Source organism: Schistocerca serialis, chromosome 3 (genome assembly GCF_023864345.2).
Source record: "Schistocerca serialis cubense isolate TAMUIC-IGC-003099 chromosome 3, iqSchSeri2.2, whole genome shotgun sequence".
NCBI classification, from domain to species: domain Eukaryota; kingdom Metazoa; phylum Arthropoda; class Insecta; order Orthoptera; family Acrididae; genus Schistocerca; species Schistocerca serialis.
Window position 1 is genome coordinate 47951956 of NC_064640.1, and position 16012 is coordinate 47967967.

The 16012-nt window shown below is 36.9% G+C and overlaps 1 protein-coding gene across 1 annotated transcript in view; it reads right to left on the reverse strand.

Annotated features, from left to right (window-relative positions):
* LOC126469699 (apolipophorins) overlaps positions 1 to 16012 on the reverse strand; it is a 738135-nt gene that overhangs the window by 650965 nt on the left and 71158 nt on the right. The window contains exons 9-10 of the mRNA XM_050096873.1: positions 14707 to 14926; positions 1202 to 1332 (exon numbers count right to left, since the gene is read on the reverse strand). Coding sequence (XP_049952830.1) covers positions 1202 to 1332; positions 14707 to 14926 — 351 coding nt within the window. The remainder of the gene's footprint in view (positions 1 to 1201; positions 1333 to 14706; positions 14927 to 16012) is intronic.

The following is a 16012-nucleotide window of genomic DNA, read 5'->3' on the forward strand; positions in this document are numbered from 1 at the left end:
GATCTGTTTTGCACTTTGCCAAGAGCATTAGTAACTGTTACACCAAAATTAAAATTCATAATTATGGAATATGAGACAACCTCAACTTACTTGTCGTAAGAAAAAATAAACACAAAGCGTCATTTTCTATCTGGGAATAAAATTGTAGAATAAATTTTCCAGGAAAATCAATGAGCTAACCAAAAGTCAAATATTTAAAAAGGCCATAAAAGCATGCCTCTTAAATAGTACAAAATACAAAGCCAAACATTATTTAGTGAGCACAATGTAGGGATAGGTATAAAGTTAACATAAATCAATAATAAACATCACTGACATTCTTCTGCACACAGTTAAAATATAATGCATGTTACTGTAAATTCTGAGGCCCAAGATCTGAGGTGGATAACATAAAAACCTTCTTCCGCTTTCCTGAGCTCAATATCCCATTCACAAGCTGATGGCTGTGGACAAAATAGCATTGCACACAAAACAAAAATATCCAATCAGGAAAAATTGTCTGTGATTATATGGCTGTCTGTACAAAATCATCAACTTTTTAACTGTTTATTTTTGTATTAGGATGACATGTAAACATTATTATGTAAATGTTCATGGATGGATAAACTAACAAATTAACAAAGGGAAGCTAATGCTCTTTGAAAAATTGCTTAAATACATACAGTCACAAAGATAAATCACACTATAGTTGGAAATTTGTTTCGTTTTATACCACATTATTTCATGTCATTACTTCATCTACTTTCTGCTAACTACCTATCATATTTTTCCACAATTTTATTCTGTTGCTTCTAAGAATACTGATAGTGATATCCTGCTAAATTCTATCCTACTTTCTGTACTCACTTTATCTGTTTATTACTCTCTTAAGCATTTATTCTTTTCCTCCAGTTCCAAATACTCCCCACTCAGCCACTGATCAACTTTCACATTGTTATAATTTTTGGCTCATTATGCAAAAGGCTACATCTAATAACTATTTCTGGTTTTTTATCTGTCTACATTCATCAATACAAAGTTTTTCTTGTATCCATTTTCATATATTGTTAACATCTCACTGACTTAATCACTCTAAGACCACAGACAGAAAGAAACTGTCCAGTGTTATCTATTTAAAACATAATTATTGTGTTCAGTTGTATGTAACAAAAATTACCTGCTAAATAAATATTTTCTGGCTATTAATAGACCCCCAAATTACCTGTATGTTTCAATGGCAGATACTCTCAGTTCCATTGGTAGTTCTTCATTTTCTAAGCAGTTATGCAAAACAGATGATAACTTTGCATTATTCACACCAATGTTCCCAAGTGTTTTAAGAGCAACTATCACCTGAAAAATTCAAATCTGTTAATCATCTTTAAACATTTTTACATGCAATCAGTGTCCTCCAATGAAGTAATTACATATGCATCAATAAGTATATGAAAATAATTCAAGACAGTTACACTGCACAATTAAGTAAATGACAATAAAAATAAATAATTAGATGGTACATTACTTACAATAGACACATTTAGGAGAATGACGAATACAATTAATAATTATACACTTAGGCGTTAAAGAGATTTGCCCCTCCTTTCTAACTTTCAACAACCATCACCCGTTTTCCTCTCTGATGAAGAAACTACCAGTTCAGAAACTATGTATAGATCTTTCTACTTTTAAACGTATTTATCAGCAGTAGTTGGGTGTTTCACCCCCTGAAAATAAGTTCTTACCATCCATTCTGTCTAATAGTGGTTTTAGTTTGCTCAAGTGAATTTTCCTTTTAAAACAAACAAAATTCAGTTAATATATAAGCATCCATTGTTGGTAGCATGAAAATAGGAACTATATCTTTTTCTGAAATGAATTGTAACAGTGAACATCCAGTTTTCAGATATGCATTCCACCAGTTACTGGGAGGTTTTCCACTTAACAGTCTTATATCCCATATAATTGAAACAAGTAGCTGAACAAGTTGCCCCTATAAATCCAAGGAAAAAACACCAGTGGTGGAACAATGAATGTGATGAAGCAGTGTTGGATCGACACCAAGCCTGGTTAAGGCATCAAAATGAAAAAACAGAAAAATCATATTTGGAACTCACAAAACAAAGGAAGACAACACAAAAAATAATAAGGAGAGTTAAACATCAGTACCAAAACGATATACTTCTAATGATAGAAACAAATAGTGAAAAAACAAACTCAAGAGACTATTACAAAATATTTGGCAGACAATTACAAAGATATGATCCTCCAACATTAATGTTAAAAGATAAAGATAATAACCTAGCCCATAGCAATAGTAAAAATACAGAAATTCTAGCAGAAACATTTAACAAGTTACTAAATTGTGAAGATCCCCCAGAACTTCTTCAGATAAACACAGAAACCCCAATTAAAACACCAGCAGAAAATATAAATCCACCTACAATAAATGAGGTCTACAGAGCATTGAAAGAACTCAAAAACTACAAAGCAAGTGGAGAAGATCAAACGTTTGCTGAACTTTGGAAATATGCAGCAGAACCAGTAAAGATAGCATTACACCAATGCATAGTAAAAATCTGGAATGAAGAGAAATTACCGGAAAATTGGACTACTGCTATAATACATCCATTACATAAGAAAGGAGAAAAATCAAATCCAGACAACTATAGAGGAATTTCCCTTTTGGACTGCACGTATAAGATCATGTCAAGAATACTATACAACCGCTGTAAAGATCAATTAGAACTGGAACTGGGAGAATATCAAGGAGGATTTAGATCCTGGAGAAGCTGCCCAGAACAGATAATCACCTTGAAGTTAGTTATGGATGTCTACAAAAGAAGGCAAAAACAACTAGTCATAACCTTTGCAGATTTCAAAAAGGCGTATGATTGCATCCATAGATCTTCAATGATGAAAATATTAAGGAATTTTGGACTTCATCCTAAATTAATAAAAATGATACAGTTAACCTTAACAAACACCAAATCCAAAGTAAAATTTAGAGGAGAAATATCTGAACCATTTACGAGTAAAACAGGATTGAGACAGGGAGATTGTTTATCACCATTGCTATTCAATTGTGCTCTTGAATATGTAATGAGAGAATGGTACAAGGAAAATCCTATGAATATTAAAATTGGAACTAAGAAAGATAAAATAAACCTAAATTGCTTGGGATTTGCTGATGACCTAGCATTACTAGCTAATAATATTCAGGAAGCCACGAAACAAATAACAAGCTTACAAAATATAGCACAAAAATTAGGACTCCAGATATCATTTGAAAAGACTGAAATAATGGTAACGCATCCACTTATAATAGATCACATCACAGTGAACAATAGGGAAATTAAAATAGTGAAACAATTTAAATACCTGGGTGAAATTATAACACATAAATTGGACGAGAAACCTGCATGGCGAGTAAGAACTAATAAAATGATAAAAGCTCAAAAACTAACATGGTCTACGTACAATAAAAAATGTCTATCAATTAAAACAAAATTAAAACATTACAAGACGGTGGTTCAACCAGAGGTTACATACGGAAGTGAAACTCTTTTTAAAGTCACCCAGAAAAACAGAATTGACAAAATTTTAAAAGTAGAGAGAAGAATTGCTAGAACATGCATAAATAAGAAATATCAAAAAGCTGGGCAATGGTGGATAGTTCCAAATGAAGTGGTATACAGAGAACTGGAGCCCATCACTGATACTATACAAAAGAAAAGGATCTCTTTTTGTGGTCACATTCTGAGGACACCAGAAACCAGATTATCAAGGAACATTATTGAGAAACTCTGGAATTTGAAACAACAAGGAGGATGGCTTAAGGAAATAAGAGAGGATATGGAAGAACTGGAAATAACTCTGGATGATTTGCAGAACAAAACGCCAAATTTAAAGAAGTTGAGGGACACAGAAATAAGATTTAAACCAAAAATTGACAAACGACATACAATGAAAAGGGTATTTACAGATAAGGAACGACGAAAAGCATCGGAACGAATGAAGAGATACTGGGCCACTCGGAAGGGGAAAATACCAAAGAAGAGGACCAGAAATGATTGACTGAAGTGGTCCAATGAGGCCGTAAAAGCAGAAGAAGAAGAAGAAGAAGAAGAAGAAGAAGAAGAGGAGTTTTGATATAATGGATCCCCAGATAATTTAGTGTACAATGTTCATGAATGCATAACGAGACTTCCTGTGAAAACTGACTTGGATGAAATGCCATCTTTATGAAATATCTAGAATGCTTGTGACTTTCATATAAGAAGTCCAGGGATATTTACTTAATTTGACAGTGTTTCCTGTAATGTTGTCATATATACATCCAAACTGGAATGATTTTGAAGATCTTCAGTAGGTGTAGTCTTTGTAGCTGCATTATAATTTAGTTTTTAAATCTATGAAGATTTTTTATTATTAAACATTAATAGGTATTGCAATAAGGTATGGACTGGGCTTACAATTTTGGAACAACTTTTCTTATCTTAGACTGCATTATTTCCCACTCAAAAAATTCTACAGTTAGTAAATCACCTTGTACAACGCGGATAGATACGCTAATGGAATCAGTGTTGGAAACAGGCTATATTACTTTATGCACAATATGAAATTTGAGATCAATATTTTTGGTAAAATACAAGGAAGAATGTACATTACTTCATGCTAAATCTACATTCCTGTAGTTGAAAGGCAATTTGTTGAAAAAATAAATATAAATAATTCAAATGACAATATCCACGAAAATCAATGCAAGGGTTTAAAATCATGATGTAAACCAAAAATGAGTGGCAGTTTTTATTCCAGAAATTTACAAAGTTGTAGTAAAGGCACCGTAGTCTGAATTACATGCAACCAAATGAGAATTACAATTCTGCATCAATAAAATATACAGGTTGTCCCCAGAGAAATGGACAATATTGAGGGATATGATGGGAGTGAAGCAAAATAGCCTAGTAAAGATGTGCTCTAAAATGTATACATAAAGAGCTATGAGCACTTCTTCATCCTCCAGTAGAAGAGATCTGTTTCACAGTACCAAAGATGAATATGTGCTCATAGCTCTTAATATATGAATTTTAGAGGCCATGTCTAAAAGCCCTCCTTTGCTTTGAATGATCATTCCTGTCAAATCCTTCATGGGACACACTCTATATGCAAGGAAATTCTACAGTAAAACAATACATACAAATCTAGGAATTTAACTATATCTTAAGTCTCCTAAGTTCTCATAACCTCCCTGGCCTCAGTCTTCCTTAGTTCCTGTCCTTCACCCACCTATCCCCTTCCCGGATACCACTCCAGCAGCACACAGGCTTCTATTCCACCAATGCACCCTCTAGTCTCTCTCTCTCTCACTCTCAATCCCCCCCACACACACACACCTTCCTCTACTTCTCTCCTTTCCTGATTCCCCCCCTCCTCCTCCTTCCTGTCTGACCTCCAGATTGAACATAGCTGTCCTACCCTGTCCTCATGACTTCCACACTTCCCCGCATGTTCTCCCAAGCAGCACTTTACCATCCCCCACCTCTACCCTGTTATCCCTTCCCACCCTTGCCCCAGCCTCTCCCTTACCCCCAACACACAGATTGCTACTCCCTTCACACATAGTTACTCGCAGTCTGGCCTCTGTGTCCAGAGACTGTGGTCATGTTTGTGTGAGTTGTGCTTGCTTGAATGTGCACATGTTGTCTACTTAAGAAGAAGGGCTTTGGCATAATCAGTTTTTTAGTGTGCCTGTCTGCAACACAATAGCTCCTCTATATGACAAGTAGCAGTCTGTTCTTTTGATAATACTGTGTCAAGAAACTTGGTTCAAATGCTCATCAGATTATTTTGATGTAAGTTATCTGAAGTTTCCCTAAATGATTGGAAGTAAATTCCAGAAAGGTTCCATCAACAAAGTTGAGGCTAATTCACTGTTCCATCTTTGTGTAACTGTGATACTGGTCCTTTTATATTTAGTTAAAGTCTGACTATCTTTCATTAACTTTTGAGCTCCCCAATGTATTTTACTCAAAAATTCATCTTTTAATGAACTTTCCACAAAATAATGATTTTTCTGCCACTCAAATAAGTGTCTGAATCATCTGCTTTGCATAGTTTTGATCGTTTAAGAGAATAAAATTGTCATCACTGATCTTGTTTCATTAGTGAGTGACTTAGCCCAGCTTTATATACTTGTAGCACACACATCCATTTCATTAAAGGTGCCCAATTTGTGTTTAATAAGTAATTATACACAAAAAAGATTGATATGTTTTGCACAGTTAAAGCTCATACCTTTCCTTTATCTACGTAGGTGTTGAAGTAACTGTAGTTTGTTTGTAAATTTAAGTAATTTACAATCTTTTATCACTTTCAATAGCCCATGAAAAGGGAAGGACTCTGGTAAAAGGTGTCAGTTATTTCACTGAAACGTTTTTCAGTTTTAGACAAAATACAGCCTGAACCCTCCCTAAAACCATACAGTTTTACCTGTAATGAAGAATAAAATGTGATACCTTGTCTGTTATGTCAGCCATACAAACTAGAGTAATACTGTTCTTATGTTCTCATTGGTCACCACTTCACTTGTGCTAATGATCCAAAAAAATTACTTCTTCTACCAATGTCAGGCAGTGGTGCAAATGATTAGAATATATAATTTTCTACACCAATTCATGTGCAGAAAATGAATCAAAATTCACAAAATCTCATTTCTCCCAACAAATTTTTCAACCATTCTACTAATATTCCTATAATGTGAGGGCACACATGTAGTCTACCAACTGACCTCCAAACAGATGCAAATTTCAATCAACATATTATATCAACTTGACCCACCAAGCTGCCAAGTCCAATTACTGTTGACTATGCTACCAAATACAACAGGAACCTGAGCACTTGTTTCAATACTTGTGGCATTCAGAACCTCCATTAGCACCAGTGGTTCCAAACTTCAAATATGTGGACTGACTTGCAGACTAGTACTAAGCACTTTCTACTCATCCGTTCTTACATTGCATTAGCTATGTGTACTTTGCCCCTCCATTTTTTCTTAACTGTCCACCTTTCTTTTCTATTTCTGTTTGCCATCCTTCCTGCCCCCCTCTCTCTCACTTTCTCCCATCCCCATTCTCCCTCTTCAGTGTTTGTCTCCAAATCTGTGGTGAATGGAGCTGAAATATGTCATGATTCTGTAAATTAATCTTACATTTTGTTTCAGAAAAAAGTTTGGAATTCTATATTGTATTTGAGGGTTGCATGAAAAAACAATGAGACAGTAATCTGCAGCACTACAATACGAAGAACGTAATGATAATTGCCAAAAATGAGGTAAACTGAAGTAATCAAAAAAGTATAGAAGAAGAAAAGTACTGTAAGTGCAAATTTTATTTTTATTTATTTAGTTATTTTTTGTTTGAAAATTTTTCGTTATCTTTGTTAATATGGAGGACAACAGGGAAGTCGACGTAAATAATCAGAATGGTGTAAATGTTAGTGGGGAGCAGTGTCTTAGAAGATATTTTGCAAGAAGTAGGTAATTGCTTAAGTAAGATGTGCGTCAGTGTTGTAAGCATGTCAGTATAATTATGACGTGATTTAGAATAAAGGCTCTGAAACGAAATGTTTGTATTGATCATTCATGGTTTAGAAACCATGTTACAGTTGACAACATGAGCTTGTGGCAGCAGCAGATATAAAGCAAATGGATGAGTACACCTTACAAAATTATAAGCTTTGTTAATATTAAATTTCACATGTGGCGAATTTTGCAGTGTGCATTGCAGCTGTAGTGGTTATAAAGCTAAGTACTGACAAACTTATTTGTGCACTGTTATACAGTTATTAAATGTAATAATTTTCAGAGGTGTTTCATGCCCTTTGTGGCAAAATAATGATTTAACAAACTTTTGGAATCGTTCGCTCACTGTGTTTTTCAGTTTTCTGTGCATTGAAGTCGTTTAGTAAATTTCTTGCTTTAGTTTTCAAGTGATGTTTCTTATTGTTTCTAGTGAAATATTTCAGTAAAATTTTCATTTAGTGTTTTAACTTCTTTTAGTGTCCCAGTGGCCATTTGAATTTTTTGGTTTTAGATAATAATTTTGTGAAGTTTTGTTGGTATTGGTATTAGCTGTGGTGTAGTAGTATTAATACAAGTAGTTACTTTCTTAGTAGGCAGAGAATTTTGAGACCATTATTGTTAGTTCTATAAATAGTTCTACTTGTGTAACTGAACTTTTACAGACGTATAGCTTTTTTCATTAACTGTGAAATTTTACCATGAGTGAGAAGTGTGGGCTCTGTCGTAGGTTTGTGAGTAGTGGGTTGCAGTACGGGATTTGTTCAAAGTATTTTCACTGGAGGGAATGCAGTGGGGAAGCCAATGGTCATTTTAGTGAGCTCCCTTCCTGGGAATGCAGAATCTGTAGTAGAAATAAGTTGACAGAGGAGCAGGAGAGTAAGATCTGTGCCCTTCAGGTGCAGTTACAATGCACAAAGGAGGAAGTCGATAGCGTGAAGAGTTGTGAGGAATGGGAACTGGCAGTTGGCAAGAAGGCAGCTAGGAAGAGGAGGTATGCAGACAGTTTTACTTTGCATGTATGCAATAGATTTGACCAACTGTCAGAGTTGAGTGGAGAGGAGCCTCATGTAGCTGTAGATGTAGGGAACATGCATCAGTCCTCAGCAATAAGGGGGCCTAGGTTAGTTTCAAAGTCTAGCAGAAAGGAGAAGGTTCTGCTGCTAGGTAGTTCTCATTGTAGAGGTGTGGGCCAGGAGTTGCAGGAAGTGTTGGGGCGTGAGTACCAGGTCACCAGCATTGTGAAGCCTAGTGCAGGGCTGGCCCAAGTGACTGACAGCATAGGGGAGATATGTAGGAATTTTATGAAGGAGGATCAGGTAGTGATAGTGAGTGAAGCAGCGAACAGTCTTGATAGGGATGGGGAATATGATGTAGGGGGTGACCTGGTAAAGATAGCTACTCAAACTGGTGGCACTAACGTGCATTTTGTGCAACTGTTTCAGCATCATTATTGGCCTCACCTTAATGTGGCTGTTAGGCACATTAACATGGGGCTGGGGAGAGTGCTGATGGCAGAGGGCATGGGTCACATCCCAGTGGTGCCAGTTGGGTCTATCAGTAGATCGGGTTTCACTAGGCATGGCCTGCACCTCAATAGGTATGGGAAGGGGGGGCTGGTTAAGCTTATTGGTCACAGTGTAGTGGGTGGTGGTAGTGGTGGTGGGGTCACTCATGGAAAAATTCCTATAGTAGTTGGTGTCAGAGCTGCACATTTTTTAGATTGAAGTCAGCTGATAGGTATAATTGCTTAATCTAAACCTCTAACTAAGGGCTCACCTTCCAAGGATGTAACGTTCCCAAGTAGAGAAGGAATTAGGATATTTCATCAAAATATAAGAGGCATTAGAGATAAAGTTAGTGAACTGCTTATAGATGTTGACTGAAATTATTGGTATATCGGAGCATCACTTAAATAATTTGACAATTCAGAGGCTTCCTTTACAAGGATACAGATTAGATGGATGTTTTTCAAGGAGCTCCTTGCGGGGTGGGACAATGGCTATGTACGTAAAAAACAGTATTCCATTTGAGTCAATAGACTTATCACGACACTGCACTGAACAGATATTTGAATAATGTGCAGGGGTAGTTGAATTTAGTGAAATTAAACTTCTCATTGTTGTTGTTTATAGGTCCCCTAACTTCAACTTCAGAGCATTTCTGCTCAAGCTAGATGGTTCTTGATTCACTTCGTAGGAAGTACGACAAACTAGTTATATGTGGTTCCTTCAATATAAATTTTGTATGTGATGGTGCAAGAAAAATGTTGTTGGTGGATCTCCTAAATTCATATGATCTGATGCAGACTGTGTTTTTTTCCAACTAGGGTGCAGGGGAACAATACTGCAGCCATAGACAATATGTTTATTCATTCCTCATTACTAGATGGGCATTTTGTTAGTAAAAGTGTGAGTGACCTTTGAGACAATGATGCACAAATTTTTCACACTAAAAGGCTTTTGTACTCAAAACAATGTCATATTTAATTACAAACTATGTAGGAAAGTTAATCCAACAGCAATAGAGAGTCTTTTATACCTTGTCAAGGAACAAGAGTGACAGGGTGTTTATAGTGCCGAGCCACCGTGGTACAACAACCGAGTTAGAAAACTGCTGTGGAAGCAAAGGGAACTTCACAGCAAACATAAACATAGCCAAAGCCTTGCAGACAAACAAAAATTACACGAAGCGAAATGTAGTGTGAGGAGGGCTATGCGAGACGCGTTCAATGAATTCGAAAGTAAAGTTCTATGTACTGACTTGGGAGAAAATCCTAAGATATTTTGGTCTTATGTCAAAGCGGTAGGTGGATCAAAACAAAATGTCTAGGCACTCTGTGACCAAAATGGTACTGAAACAGAGGATGACAGACTAAAGGCCGAAATACTAAATGTCTTTTTCCAAAGCTGTTTCACAGAGGAAGACTGCACTGTAGTTCCTTCTCTAGATTGTCGCACAGATGACAAAACGGTAGATATCAAAATAGACAACAGAGGGATAGGGAAACAATTAAAATCGCTCAAAAGAGGAAAGGCCGCTGGACCTGATGGGATACCAGTTCGATTTTACACAGAGTACGCGAAGGAACTTGCCCCCCTTCTTGCAGCAGTGTACCGTAGGTCTCTAGAAGAGCGTGGCATTCCAAAGGATTGGAAAAGGGCACAGGTCATCCCCGTTTTCAAGAATAGACGTCGAACACATGTGCAGAACTAAAGACCTATATCTCTAACGTCGATTAGTTGTAGAATTTTGGAACACATATTATGTTCGAGTATAATGACTTTTCTGGAGACTAGAAATCTACTCTGTAGGAATCAGCATGGGTTTCAAAAAAGGCAGTTGTGTGAAACCCAGCTCGCGCTATTCGTCCACGAGACTCAGAGGGCCATAGACATGGGTTCACAGGTAGATGCCGTGTTTCTTGACTTCCGCAAGGCATTCGATACAGTCCCCCACAGTCGTTTAATGAACAAAGTAACAGCATATGGACTATCAGACCAATTGTGTGATTGGATTGAAGAGTTCCTAGATAACAGAACACAGCATGTCATTCTCAATGGAGAGAAGTCTTCCGAAGTAAGAGTGATTTCAGGTGTGCCGCAGGGGAGTGTCATAGGACATTTGCTATTCACAATATACATAAATGAGCTTGTGGATGACATTGGAAGTTCACTGAGGCTCTTTGCAGATGATGCTGTGGTGTATCGAGAGGTTGTAACAATGGAAAATTGTATTGAAATGCAGGAGGATCTGCAGCGAATTGACGCATGGTGCAGGGAATAGCAATTCAATCTCAATGTAGACAAGTGTAATGTGCTGCGAACACACAGAAAGATAGATCCCTTATCATTTAGCTAAAAAATAGCAGGTCAGCAACTGGAAGCAGTTAATTCCATAAATTATCTGGGAGTATGCATTAGGAGTGATTTAAAATGGAATGATCATATAAAGTTGATCGTCGGTAAAGCAGATGCCAGGCTGAGATTCATTGGAAGAATCCTAAGGAAATGCAATCTGAAAACAAAGGAAGTAGGTTACAGTATGCTTGTTCACCCACTGCTTGAATACTGCTCATCAGTGTGGGATCCGTACCAGATAGCGTTGATAGAAGAGATAGAGAAAATCCAACGGAGAGCAGCGCGCTTCATTACAGGATCATTTAGTAATCGCAAAAGTGAAAGATGATAGATAAACTCCAGTGGAAGACTCTGCAGGAGAGACGCTCAGTAGCTTGGTATGGGCTTTTGTTAAAGTTTCGAGAACATACCTTCACCAAAGAGTCAAGCAGTATATTGCTCCCTCCTACGTATATCTCACGAAGAGACCGTGAGGATAAAATCAGAGAGATTAGAGCCCACACAGAAGCACACCAACAATTCTTCTTTCCACAAACAATACGAGACTGGAATAGAAGGGAGAACTGATAGAGGTACTCAGGGTACCCTCCGCCACACACCATCAGGTGGCTTGCGGAGTATGGATGTAGATGTAGAACATATGTGATGAATACAATGGTTTCCGTGACACATTTCTCATGCTCTTTCAGATTTGCTTTCCATTGGAACATTCCAAACGGGATACTAGCAGTAATAGGCAGCCCGGGTGGCTGACTAGTGGGATAAGGATATCTTGCAGAACAAAGCGGGAATTACATCAAAATGTTAGAAGTAGTCACAATCAAGCTACAGTAGCCCATTACAAACAGTATTGTAAGGTGCTTAAAAATGTTATTAGAAAGGCAAATAGTATGTGGTATGCAAATAGAATAGCTAATTCACAGGATAAAATTAAAACCATGTGCTCAGTTGTGAAGGAAGTGTCTGGTCAGCAGCACAAGGTCAACAATATAAAGTCAGTTCATAGTAAAAATATATCTTTTACTGATAAATCAGATATTTGTACAGTATTTAACAATAATTTTCTGAGCATTGCTGGTGAATTAAATAAAAATTTAGTTTCTACAGGAAATCATGTATTTTTCTTGGCAAATGCCTTTCTGAGATTGATTTCTGAAATACCCCTCTGTGATACAGGCAAGAGGGAGATTGAGTCAATAATTAAATCACTGAAGACTAAAGACTCTCATGGTTATGATGGAGTGACTAGCAGAATATTAAAGTATTGTCCTGCATATATTAGCCCTGTATTCAGCCATATTTGTAATTTTTCCTTTAGGAATGGTCAGTTTCCTGAGCGATTAAAGTACTCAGTAGTAAAGCCACTTTATAAAAAGGGAGAAAGGGATAATGTAGATAATTTTAGATCTATTTCTGCTGGCCGGTGTGGCCAAGCACTTCTACGCGCTTCAGTCTGGACCCGCGTGACCGCTACGGTCGCAGGTTCGAATCCTGGCTCGGGCACAGATGTGTGTGATTTTCCTTAGATTAGTTAGGTTTAAGTAGTTCTAAGTTCTAGGAGACTGATGACCTCAGATGTTACGTCCCGTAGTGCCCAGAGCCATTCGAACCATTTGAAGACCTATTTCTATGCCATCGGTGTTTGCAAAGGTTGTTGAAAAGGCTGTGTATGTAATGATAATTGATCATTTTATATCACACGATTTGCTATCAAATGTACAGTTCAGCTTTAGAAGTCATTTAACAACTAAAAATGCTATATTCTCTTCTCTCTGTGAGGTACTGGATAGGCTAAACATAAGGTTTTGAACACTTGGCATATTTTTTTATTTAACTAAGGCATTTGATTGTGTTGATCACAAAATATTGCTCCAGAAGTGGGACCATTACGGAATATGGGAGTAGCTCACAATTGCTTCACCTCTTACTTTAACAACAGGCAATAAAATGTCATTATTCACAATGTTGATAATGGCTGTGATGTGGGGTCTGAGTGGGTTACTGTCAAGTGCGGGGTGCCCAGGGATCAGTGTTAGGACCACTCCTGGTCCTTATTTGCACAAATGATATGCCCTCCAGTATTATGGGTAGCTCTAAAAAATTTCTGTTTGCTGATGACACTAGCTTGGTAGTAAAGGATGTTGTTTGCAACATAGGCTCGGTTGGAAATAGTGCAGTAGATGGCCTAAGTTCATGGCTTGTAGAAAACAGACTAATGCTAAATCACTGTAAGACTCAGTTTTTACAGATTCTAACACACAGGTCAACAAAACCTGACGTTTTAATTTCACAGAATGGGCATATGATAAGTAAAACTGAACAGTTCAAATTTCTAGGTGTTCAGATAGATAGTAAGCTGTCATGGAAATCCCACATTCAGGATCTTGTTCAAAGACTTAATACTGCCATTTTTACTATTCGAACAGTATCACAAGTGAGTGATCGTTCGACATGAAAATTAGTCTACTTTGCTTATTTTCATTCACTTACGTCATATGGTATTATATTTTAGGGTAACTCTTCCCACTCTAAAAGGATATTTTTGGCTCAGAAATGGGTGGTTCGGGCAATAAGTGGTGTAAGTTCATGAACCTCTTGTCGACCCCTGTTCACGAGTCTGGGTATTTTGACATTGTCCTCTCGATATATTTATATTACTTACTGACATTTCTTGTTAACAATATTAGCTTATTCCCAAAAATAAGCAGCTTTCACTCAGTTAATACTCGGCAGAAATCAAACCTGCATTTGGATCAGACTTCCTTAACTCTTGTGCAGAAAGGTGTGCAGTATACTGCTGCATCCATTTTCAGTTAGCTACCACTTAAAAATAAATTAAAAAATCTTGGCAGTAATCCACATGCTTTCAAATCAAAAGTGAAGGGTTTCCTCATGGGTCACTCCTTCTATTCTGTTGATGAGTTCCTTGAAGAATTAAGCTAATTCTTACTGTATTGTTGATTGCGCTTACTTAAACTAATGGACTGACTTTTTCTGGCTTCATGAACATTTATTTTTATCTGTTATTACTTTTATGTTGTAATTTCATGTGCTGACACATTCCATGACCTTGCAGATTTGCTCCTCAATTTGGTCCTACTTAACTTGACAAGTAAATAAAATAAAAATAAATCTAATATTCTATTCTTTATATCTGTGTATTATTACACCAAGAAATTAATGTTTTCCCAGCATCTTGTTAACTCAAAATATATGTTCTATAGTAACTCATATGATGTATGTATGAAAATGAATATTTAACATCATACATGACAATTCCTCACACTTTACCTGAGAGTATGAAATCTTGTTATTTCTTGTATTTTGACAACCACTTAGCACCAGTTCTTGTAGGTGTGAGACAGTGTCCTGTACTTGAGTAGCATTTTCACAACCACTATTCTTCTTGCAGTATGTATGAACCACAGATGATAAACTGAGTAATGCTTCAGTATTGGATGTCTCACTTGATAATAATGGAGACATAATAGTAATCGTTTCAAGACTGGGTCTGAAATTAACATTTTTAATTATTATTTGGATAAGTCACAGTTTTTTAAAATACATTTACAACTGAAATCTGGAAACGTACAAAGGAAATAAGATAAAAATGTTTATACATGTATCTCTGTTTCGAGATCTTTATTTCTTCACAGCTTTTCCCTTTTATACTGTAGTTTCTCACAAACATTCTAAGGATTTTACACAGCAGCTAAGTTACTAATAACATAACTTAAGCCAGCATGTTAGCATTTAATAATTATTGTCTTTTGGTCATGTATGCATTAACTTTCATAAATCTGCTCATAATTGTATTAATCTGAAATATGCAATATTTTTCACCCATAAACAATTATCATCTTGGAGACAGGTTTCCACTGTTTTAAACTCTCACAATTCTGGTGGATGTCATACTGAATGTTAAGGAACACATTAGTGCAGTGTCTGTTGCTACAATTGAGAGATGGGTATGTAGTAGACATGGCCTACACCTAAATAAGAGAGGGAAAGAAATAGGTCACCTGAGCTTTTGCAGAAAATGTGTGAGGGGCCACCATCACATAACGCAAGATCCGAGCTTCTTGTCTGCTTCAAAGATTCAGAGAACTCTGAAGAAATAGATGTCCTTTGCCTATCTGAGAACCACATTGTCTTAATCTGAGATATAGATAACAATGCAGCCCCAATTAACCTCAGTTTATTCATCCAAATACAAATGAACTACAAACATAGGAGTTGATACAAGTAGGATTCCAGTAGGTGGCACGGCAGCTGCCTTGCCATGTGTGCAAGTCCTGTGACCCACTGCTGGCAGCCTCTTGTCGCTGGCCCATGCAGGTGCCATTGACAGATGATTTGAAGTGTTGCCCACTGGCGACCTGGTGCCACAGCATGAATCCAGATATTGGAAACAGGCTTATAGCAGACACAGACACAGGGTTAGAGAAGTTAAATATAAGAGATTACACACTAGCATTTTACTCATATATAACTAACATGAACCCCCCCCCCCCCCATTAACAATGGAACATTGCTGTTAGTGGGGAGGCGTGCATGCATGCATGTATCAGCAATACTGATAGCCGTACTGCAGGTG